The sequence below is a fragment of the Buceros rhinoceros genome, unplaced genomic scaffold (genome assembly GCF_000710305.1).
Source record: "Buceros rhinoceros silvestris isolate BGI_N320 unplaced genomic scaffold, ASM71030v1 scaffold21515, whole genome shotgun sequence".
NCBI lineage: Eukaryota > Metazoa > Chordata > Aves > Bucerotiformes > Bucerotidae > Buceros > Buceros rhinoceros.
In genome coordinates this window covers 3623-14157 of record NW_010414951.1, presented here as the reverse complement: position 1 = coordinate 14157, position 10535 = coordinate 3623, and the positions used below count along the sequence as shown (strand labels likewise).

The window sequence follows — 10535 nt, the reverse complement described above, 5'->3', positions numbered from 1 at the left end:
GGTCTGCCACGGGTCCAGGCATAACCCTACAAGCTGCTCCGTGTGTCTGTCCTAGCCCTTTCCAGTTCCAAAGTAACTCTATTAAGAGGTGAGCTGGGGGGGTGTGGCGATGTGGCGTGGGGAATTCATCATGGAAGTGGGATCCAGCAGCTCAGCAGTGCTAATCCTGCCCGACTGCTGCAGCCTCCCTTCTCATTCTTCTTGGCCATTGCTCAGCCTCGTTAAAGGCAACAGGAGCTTCACGGACATCGAGAATGCGACAGCGGACAAATGCACAGCGTGGCTCTGTGCGAAGCTGCACTCTCAATTTCTGCATCTGTAAAACTGAGATGATACATCACCAACCTCAAAGGGATGCTGGGCAAATTGATTAGTCAGTGTGCCTATAGCACCTTGAAAATACTCCGTTAACTCTTGTTAGCCCGTAAGTAAGTACTTGAGATGCATCGAGGTGCGCTCTGTGGCCTCTTGATTCCAGACGAAGGTCCCCCTCATTCAGTTAGGTTGCTAACGTATTAACGTGTTAGCACACTTGGAGAAAGAAAAGTTAGCAAAAGCAATTTGGCTTCGTCACATGAGCAGCATGTATACTTAATGGAAATTTTTCCAGCATTCGCAAAACAAAGAAAAATCAATAAAAGTCTGCCAACTGTTCCACTGAAAACATTTTATAATCTGTAGTGCCGAGAATCCCGAGCCAAGATAAACCAGTGCTGCTGACAGAAAATACTGACAATTATTTTACGTTGGTTCCACTTGGCCCAGCCCAGACTGACCTTGTTTATTCATCTCAGTCTCTTAATTCATATGAACTTGGCATCAAAATGGGGCATGTGGCATGTGGGCTGAAGACCCACATTTCTCTATCTTAGACTCGGATAAATGTAGCGCATTGAGTACTTCTAGTGCCTTGAGCTCTTAGGTAGATTTACATGCATTAGACAGAACTGGTTAAGTTCCTTTTATCCCTGCTGGGCTTTTCATGTCTGTTGGCTGTAAAACCAGAAGCTCGGTAGAGGTAACATCTTCTTCTAAGCCTTCGGATATACATGAAATCCCCCCAGTACTGGTCAATTTTAAAGACACATCCAAAGAGGATGGAGGATTTTAAGCTCTTTTAAAACATAAAAATAGAAGGGTTATGGCAATTTGGCAGCCAAAAAAGCAATTTGCGAGTCTCGGCAGAATCCGAGGCTGTGTGTAAGAAAGCTGATCAAGACACTGCGGAGGAGATAATGGGGTCGAAGAGCAGAAGAATCCCTCTGTTTTTGCGACCAGCATAATCTGGTCTCCAATGAAGTTTCTTCGTTTCCTTTGCTGAACCAATAAAGCTTAGTTCGATGGGAGAGTTGCATTACTGCAGCTTAAAAACATCTCGGGAAAGCTGATGAGAAGAGTTGCCTTTAGTTGCCCTACAGCTGCTTGCATAGCTATCGCCCGACTGGCAGCGTGAAGACAAAGGCACAGGGAAAATCTGAGCTTTTTCTTTAATTATTTATGTTCTCGTCAGTCATAAAGGGCTTTTTATGCCTGGAATGTATGGTTTGTATTACCAAAGCTGAGCGAGATTTCGCATTGTGGCGGTTAACGAATGGGGTGCTGTGCAGGAGCCTTCGCATTTTCATCCTCATAACTGGTCTGTCGTATCTGAAAACCATCCTTGGGTAAAGCACGGCTATGTCCACAGGGAGGAGAAACCTCCCAAATGAGGGGAATCCCCCCAGAGGGCTTCCCGCTTGGCCCGGCATGAGGGATTTCAGTTATTCTCGCTGTTTGACGTGAGGACCGTGCTCCCTTGGGCTCTGCCAGGCCCTCGGCAGTTTGGGGACGGCAGGAGGAGTGGCAAGTCAGCAAGCTTGAGTAGCGCAAGATGACCTCCAGGTTTCTAGCTCCACTGCCTCGGGAGTGGATCGCCTTCCCACTCGCCTACGTAAGCCGAGGTTAACAACGAGTGAAGAAACGAGGAGCAGCAAAACAAAGAAAAACCCTCAGTCCATCTGTGTTGCCCATAACGCATAGCTGATGTTTTCCTCTTCGCAGCTCCCTTGCCACTTGGATTTCGGTGATGAAAGTGGTGTGAGGACAGGGTTTAACTGCAAAACCACAGAAAATGAGCGATGCCTTTTGGGTCTGACATCCTCCTGGGCCAGCCCCCACCCGCCTGCCTCCCCCCCTGCCTGCTGCAGAGCCAGACACCTGCTACGCATGTTGCACATCCTCAGCCTGCTCTGCTTAACAAAACTCGACCTGTGCCAAAAACCACCAGCTTTGCACCACATCTCCGAATGACAGGACAGTGCCGGAGTGACTGTGTGGCCGAATGAGTGATCCTAGTGATGCTCGGTCAACAAAGGTCCTGGCATCTGATAAAAAGAGCTACAGTTTGCAGCCAGGGAATTACACGGGCTGCTGTGTACTTGAAAAGACAGAAAACAAACAAACCAGCTTTGCTTTGCTCTGCAGTGTGTCCCCAACTCTCCAGCCCTTGCTTCCTCCCCTCCTATCACTTCTGTTTTGTTTTAAAAGACCCACCAGCCGCAGACAGGCAGAGGACACCGAGCATGAGCCCGGGGCAGATGGCCACGCCACCTCCCTGATGGGGAAACCCTTCCCCGGCGGCCCGGAAGGTAAGGGAATGCATTTCTTTCACGTATGCACAAGGGGATAAAGCTAGAAGTAATGGTGATTGATACCTTGAAAAAGAACTTGGCTCTAGGAGGAAAAAATAAGGCGGCAGCATTGCAGGTGAGCTTGGTTTGTGCAGGGAGAGGCATGAGGGTTCGGCTGCTGGCTCTCACAGTGTAGAATAAATCAATGGATTGTATGAATCTCCTTGTCTTACAGAGCTACTCATGGTTTAACAGAGGCAGGAGAAGTGTTTTTGAGTCCTGGTGGCTGTTGCTCAGTGATTCGGTGTGCAGTGGCCAGCAGCAGAGCCTCACCAGTTACGTGGCTTGTGAAACAGCGTTTCACACTGCTTCTGCGGGGGGTTCTGGAGTGAATGGATGTGGCCGTCTTGCTTCGGCAGCGTTTGGTGTCTCCGTCACAGCAGAGTGGAAATAGTGCAACAGTGTAATAGAGGAGTAGTCCAGAATGAGAAAGTCACGGTTAAGGAATCGTCCTGTAAAGTCAGCCAGGCAGGGATACGTAAGAATATTTGCACAAGGGGTGAGACGAGGATTTTTATCTTCTGCCTCGTCCGGGTGTCCCATCAGTACGCTGACAGGTACGTAGGAGCGGAGCCAGTCTCCAGGCGCTCTGACGCGGTAAGTCAAGGCGTGACTGCGGCTCCTATCGCCACAACTGGAATAGGTAGTTTCAAACAAACCAGCTATGGGTGTGCTTCTTCCTTGCAGTGAAGCTGAACTAGCAGCTTGCCACCATCAAAACAGGAAGGTCCTGCTTCCCCCTCACCACCTTCTTCTGCCCACACAGGGGATCACGCAGGGGGCCACCAGTATTTCAACCCAACCAGAAACATTTGTTTTCTTTCCCTTGGGCTTTTGTCCATCCCCTGAACCAAACAGCTTTGCCTGGGGATCAGAGGACACCACAGACAGCACCAAGTGAGGGGCAGACACACATTGCCTGCAGCAGGGCTTCTTTTTGATGTTGGCAGCTGTTAATTCAGCTCAAGCTGTAACATGAAGCCTCATCCTCAAGCACCTCCAGCAGCAACTTGACAAGCACAAGGGCTGCAAAACCCTCCCAAGACACAAGACAAGCACTCAGGCGGGCAGCCTGTACCAAGCTCCACCACCCTATAGCTCCTGCAGCACAGGTAGAGGGCTGTGCTGCAGCCCCAGCTCCGTCACAGCATGTGTGTCCAGCTCCTGCAGCAGCTTCCCACTGAGCTGAGACAGTGTGGGACCCCTGATCCATCGCTGGCCTTGCGTCTCCGCACTGCCCTATCTGCAGAAATCACGCTTGCCTTAACGTGGTTTGGGGGAATATACGTATCCTGCGTGTATAGACTCGTATAAGCAATACAATATATTAAATGTTTTAATTCATCCATTGAATAACAGGTATAAAATAGCTGCGTCCTCTCAAAAAAGTGAAGGAGTTACCTAATACCGTGCCCTTGTTTGTTTGGGTTCTTTAGCGAGTTACACGGAATGTAAATAACATTAAGATGTTTCTCTTTCTTTTTTTTCTTTTTTTTTTTCTGAAGGAAATTTGAGAGCAGTTCCTTCCGAGCAGGTACGCATTTCTGGTGTATTTTTTTATTCCTGCTTATTATTATTTACTCCATTTTGCAGCTTCCTGAAACTCCCCGAGCCTGTCCCTGCAAGCTGTCTGCCTGCAGGGCTCTCGCTGAAGTTGGTAGAAATGCTCCTATACCACGCTGCTGGAGTAGGGCTTCATCTGCGGCTTTGAATTGAGCACAGCGCATAAAAGTCAAAAATTATTATTATCTGATGCCTGTTGGATGGGACCTAAGAAAGAGCTTATTGTCCTCCATCCACGTTCATCTGACCTGAACTAGCTGGCGCTCGTATTGGCGCTTTCAAGAGCGAGACCACAGTAAAGAGGAGTGAAATACTACCCTATGGTTTCATGATCACTCTAAGCTGATTTAACTGCAAGATGCTGCCAAAAAAGGTGGACTATCCCTTCCCCTACTGCCAGCCTCCAGTTCTATGACTTCCTCCCTCTCCTGCACCGGCTCGGGCGCTTGCGCACTTCCAGTCCACGAGAAGCTCTCTGGCGCAGGAGAGGAGATGACACCCATGTGGGCAGGGAGACCCTACCCTGTCCCCAAACCCTTCAGCTAGCCCTCTCCCCATGGTGACCTTCCCTCCCAGCCCAGTTTGGTGCCCACGGTGAGTGGGTGGCAGCGGGGGTGTGTACAGAGCGCATACATAGGGTGATCCTGACTCCAGAGCTGATGAGTCAGCAGCGTGCAGCACCGACGCACTCCCTCGGTTCTACTTTAAAGGAAAAAATGAAATAAAATATAAAATAAAAAAAACCCAACAGAAAATAAACCAAAATAAAAGCTGCCTTGTGGCAGCATGGATGAAGGCACAAGAGAGCCTGCATTTTAGCCTCCTCTCAATTACAGTTCTTGTCGAAACTTCTTTTATTCGTGAGGCCAAAGTATTCAATGTTTGGCATTGGTACAAACAGATCATTAAAAAAAAAAAAAAGGAAAGGAAATGCTTCAACCTCCCAGCAGAGCAGGATGGCACTTACTTATTTCTTTCATTGCAAAACCAGCCCGTGCCAAGTAAAATCGTGCTCTAAGAGCTGTTCTACCAGTCCTGAAGCACTGGAGAACAACACGCGCCGGCCCCACCTCTGCAGCCTCCCGAGGGCCCCTGCGCATTTTCACCGAGTGGAGGATGGGGAAAGGCTGGGGAGCAGGTGCCGGAGTTCACCGCAGCGGGGTCGCAACGGCAGGAAATCCCTATCCTCCACGGGTGTCCCCAGCGGCCTTTTGATGGCTGTGGTGGCCTCAGGATACAGAGTAAAGCTGACTACAGCAGCAGCGATGGTCTGGAGATGGCGGTGGGACTCCTGAGTTTGCAGCTGGTTTTATCCAGCTGTTTACTGCTCCTTCCCTGGGCTGCATTTGCGATGCTCCTTGCCCTCACGTAAGCAGTTGCATTAATAAACTGACAGGTTTGTCCGAAAGCTCTGTCACGATAAAATTCACGAGCACAAACGTAGAGACTGTGTAGTGAGAGTGATGATACAGTGAGGAACGCTTTGCCCTCACGTCATTACGGACTTACACAAGGAAGGGGTTAAAGCACCCTTTGGTTCCAAAAGGTTACTTCAGCTGAGCAGTCACCATAGCTAAAAGCTGGAGGGTCAAAGTGTGACCTCTGTGACCCCGGTGGAGGTGCCCTGATTTTACCACACGCTGCAGAGCTGTTTGCACGCAGGAAAACGAGGCACCTCCATCCTTGCTGAGCTGCTCTGTTTCTTGCAGGACTAAGGGAAAGGAAGCAGCAGCTCTCACAGGGCTTGGCCTGCAGAAGGAGATGATTTGCTGCGTTAGGAGAAGCCTGTTGTGCACACCAGGTTTTTCAGAGTGGAAAAGCCATCCTTGCTCCACTACCTTTGCACTTCTCGGAATACAATTCCAACACCCTTCTGTCCTGGCTTTTAATGGCATGTGGAAATTCAAAAGTCTTGCAGCAGTTGGGTACCAATGGAGGAACCAGTACCAGGCAAATCAGAGCAGCTCCGTCTAGCCAGACCGACCTCTGGCTTTAGTTCAACCCATCCCAGATCCAATCCAAACCAGCAGCAGCAGCTCTACACCTGGACACCACTACCAGCCTGCTGCACCAGTGCCAGCATTTGATGGACAGCCTGTCCCCAGTGTCCCACTTTCGCCCTCCTGCTCCCCCGGGCTGGCGTCCCTCCACCACCGCTTCCCGCATGTTGCTTCAGAGGGAGCCCTCACAATACCGGGCTCGGTGCCACGCAAGGGGAGCACACCCAAAACCCAGCCCTTCTTGCACAGTCGATTCTGCAGGAAGATCTCTGCAGCTGCAAGACGGAGGCTTTGCTTTGCCCCCTTCATCAGTTCATTGACGAAAGGCTGGAGCCGAAAGGGACCTAATCCCAGCGCAAATGGCCGTGGAGGCCTCGGCGGGGACGTATCCAACACAGACCTGTCTTTTGTGGGTGCATCGTAACGCCCGTCTTCCTTGCTTGCTGCCGCTCTCAGCTATGAGGAAGCTTCTCCTCCCTGAAACTGTGAAGATCGTGCGACAAAACGTTCCGAGTCACCTGCCAGAGCAGCTGGCTGTCACGCAGCCAAACAACGCTCGAGCAGCTGAACAACATTTGTTTTCCAGAGGAAAGCTTTGGCCCTGCAGCATGCAAGAGGCGGCTCAGAAGCGAGACGATGCTACCGCAGGGGCCACTTGCATCCCCCCCAGCAGTGCCAGTGGCTTTGCACTAGCACGGGGCACGCGCGTGGTTGTTTGAGTGTGTTATCACTCAGCTAAATGCCTGTCAGCCAGAAAGGTTTTGTGTGATGCTGTCCAAGGGAGACAAGGCATTTCCGGTGAAAGGGAGCAGGTGTATGGATCCCGACTCCAGGCACGTCCTGCCATTCCTGCAGAATCGGGCAGTCTCTACCTGAAGAACAAGTGTTTAATGTAATCCCTCATATATTCCCATATGTTCCTCTCTTTCCCACTCTCTCATCTTCTCCCACCTTCATCGTGCCCTTGAGAATAATTCCCAGGAGAAAACGCATAGTCTCCTGGGAGCGATAGGGCACCGCGGGGAAGAGGTTTCTCTGCATTTCTCACTGCAAGAGACTAAAGGGATCCTCCGTTCTGCCTCAGACCTGGGGAGACCGAGCAAACCACTGCCTGCTGTCCCTGCGGGTCTGAGGTGACTTAGTGGCTTTTCAGTTACAGGGTGTGCCTTCCCATACCGCTCCTCTAGCCTCCTGGAGCAGGACCACATCATTACCATGCAAAGCCCTGCGATCTGACCTCTCCAGGGCATGAGTGGATGCTCTCCTGTCAGGATATGCGTGTTTTCCTTCTCTGGGTGCCTAGCTGCTTATTACCAGAGGCAGCAGCACTGGCTTCCCCTGTTCCTGGACAGCCCTCTTCCTGTGCTAGGAGAATTAACTCTCATCAAATTATTACAGCTTCTTTTATTGCCAGGGTGCTACATCAGAAGAGGGCTCCAGTCATTATCGCTCTTCAGCCTTCGATTAACATTAAATACCTCTACAAGCTTGATGCCATATCACAGGCTTCCCACGCCACACCACCAAGTCTGTGCAGCATGACCAGAGAGGTTTGGAAATAGATTTTTATTACAAAAATGCAGATAGATAGGTCTGCAGAGCTGGGTTGGTCCAGGTTGAGGGTTCTTGTTGCCCTCTCCCCAGACAGAGGCACAAATCACGAATCTAAAAACCTGGGTCAGATGCACTCAGGACCCTGAGCCTTGAACAACAGGAACCTTCCCAAACAGCCTTGAACTCTAAATGGTCAAACATGGGACTTGTTTCCTCCAGCCTGCCTTCACCATCCCACCTATTCCCGAGGTCTCCAGAGCAAGCACCAGCAGAAACCCCTCTGATCAGGCAGTGACACAGCTCTAGGGAAAAAAGAGCCACCCCTTACCTTCAGCCACTGATGATCCTCAAGGTTTTACTGTTGGGGCTCCCCAGGAAAAAAAAAAACAAACAAAAAACCAAACCCATAAACTTTTGTAGATTTTGGAGCCCCTAACAAGTGTCACTCGAAGAGCAAGGAGGGCCCACAGAAAGCGTGCAGCTACCCCAAAACCGAGGCACGGACAGACAGCCCCCCTTGAGGGCTGCTGCTGAGGAAGGCAGCTCGTAGCCTCCTTGAAGAGACCTGCGCAAGCAGCAGTCTCGGCAGCGAAGCTGTGCTTCGAGTTGCGACACTGGAACAGCCTGCTGGGGTCTGGGACGCAAGTGCTGCTTCGGATGGGACATTGGGGAACACTTTTGCATCATCTTCAAAGCGCCTCCAAGAATTAACAGGGGGTCTTGGTGTGGCAGAGCCACCTCCCGCCATCTCCCTGCAAGGGAAGTGCCAAGCAACGAGCTGGAAGCAAAACTCACTGTCCATGCAGCACCCGTTTTGAGCCATTGCAGTTCTCCTGCTCCTTCCGCGCTGAGGCAGGGAGTTTGTAGCCAGGAATGCTGTTTCGGAGGGTGATCTCTATCTCTGTGGTGAAATGCACGTGCCATGAGATGGAGCTGCTGCTCTGTAAAGGTTCCTTAAGAAGCTGCAAGCTGTTAGGTGGAATTTTCTTCTCCTCTTTCCCGAAGTCAAGGAGTAGCAGTGACTCACATGTGCCCTGTCCAACCTTGCCAGCACTCCTGCAGCCTGACTCAGCTCTGCTGGCCATCTCCTGGGGCTGAGCCCACCTCCCTTCCCACCGCAGCCAGCGCGTCTTGCCCTCTGAGAGCGGACATGCGGGAGTTTCCCTTTCTTTTCAGCTCCACGCCTCGTTTTTGCTTTGCATCGTGAAGGGCTGGCTACTCATCTGTAGTTCAGAAGAAAGCAATGACTCACCAGACTACAGCACTTTCCAAGGCAAAGTATTTCATGCACTTCGCAGGCATGCTAGTCCAGGTTATGAAATAACCCCTGTTTGTGCAGAGGCCCATCTTCTCCCCATCGTCCTGTCCTTTGCAAAACCAGAGGACTGGGGTTTCCACCCTGCTCGGGCTCGGGGCGCAGATGGAGGAGCGCGAACTTGTGCTTGAATCATGTGTTTGCGTTGTGTGAGGAGTGCAAGACACCATCCCCGCACAGCCTTGAAAACCTAGCTCACCACCCGCTGGCACTAACCCAGCCTTGGGGTGTCCACGGTATGTTTCAATTAAAAGGTAACAAAAATATAAAACCTCACTTGTGCCAGTAAACTTCCAGGAGTGGGGGAAGCGAGCACAAAGGCAGGTGCAGCGGCGGCTGCCAGCCCCTGGCATCCCAACTCCCCGTCCGCTGCAGGGGACGGCGGGGGCGGTCACTGGAGCCACAAAGGCAGGGGCAGGGGCGCCTGCCAGCCCCTGGCATCCCAACTCCCCGTCCGCTGCAGGGGACGGCGGGGGCGGTCACTGGAGCGATAGCCCCTGCTTCCCCCAAGAGCAGCGGGGCAGGCGGGTTGTAAAGGGACTTAAAAAAAGGGGAGAGGTGCCTCACCTTGGACCAGAAGGCTGTCTCCACCAGTTCAGGGCTGCGTCCTCCGTTCGCAGGCCAAAAAGGGGACAGTATCGGCAACCGTCTCCTCTTCCTGGATTGGGATGGTGTTTCCAATACCTGCGTGTCCAGCCCTTGTCGCCTGTCCCGGCAGCCTGCCTGATCCTGCCTGTCTTTCCTTCTGCAGGAGACGGGAGACAGCGGGGCTCTCAAAGTCGTCCACTTCGGGCTGGTGTGACTGAGCTGCCGAAGCAAAGAAGGGGAAACCTCACCGAGATGGAAGGTCCCTCAGCGCACTTCCAGCCAGCCCTGGATCCAACCACTAGCAGCGGACAGAACACCAGGCTTAGGAAATGTGCTGCCCTTAGGCCTGCGAGTGACTTCTGAGTTACCACAACTGTGTCCATGCACAAACTGCCCCATGTTTGGGGGAGGGCGATTTGGTGACATTTTCATCACCTCATTCAAAGACATCAAAAAAAAAAGCGAGTAGTCGCAGCTCCCCATTTACTGTACAAACGCAAGACTGAGAAATTTGGGGGGCGCGAGGGCGTTTCTTGGATGAATCCGTAAACTTCTCAGGAGAAAGCCTGTAATTCTCTATGCATTATATACTTTAACAATCTTCACTTGGAAGCAGATTTGAATTTCCACTTACAGCTCTGAAAACCGTCCTGTTGAGATACTGGCAGATAAAATCTTCACTCGGAATACCTCTGTGAAAGAGCAGCCTTTCACAGTCGGCAGCATTTTTCGAAGAATGCTCTCAATTTTCATATCTAGATATATCATCTTAGTTGAATAACCATTATTTTGCCTTGAAAAAAAAGACGCAGAGCCTCTTAAACATCATTCCATTGGAGTCCAGAT

General features: G+C 51.2%; 1 protein-coding gene across 1 annotated transcript in view; it reads left to right on the top strand.

Annotated features, from left to right (window-relative positions):
• The window catches only part of WDPCP (WD repeat containing planar cell polarity effector), a 98478-nt gene extending 88575 nt beyond the window's left edge, over positions 1-9903 (top strand). Inside the window, exons 15-17 of the mRNA XM_010137269.1 lie at positions 2527-2627; positions 4175-4203; positions 9853-9903. Of these exons, the coding sequence (XP_010135571.1) occupies positions 2527-2627; positions 4175-4203; positions 9853-9903 (181 nt within the window). The remainder of the gene's footprint in view (positions 1-2526; positions 2628-4174; positions 4204-9852) is intronic.
• The last annotated feature ends 632 nt before the right edge of the window (positions 9904-10535 follow it).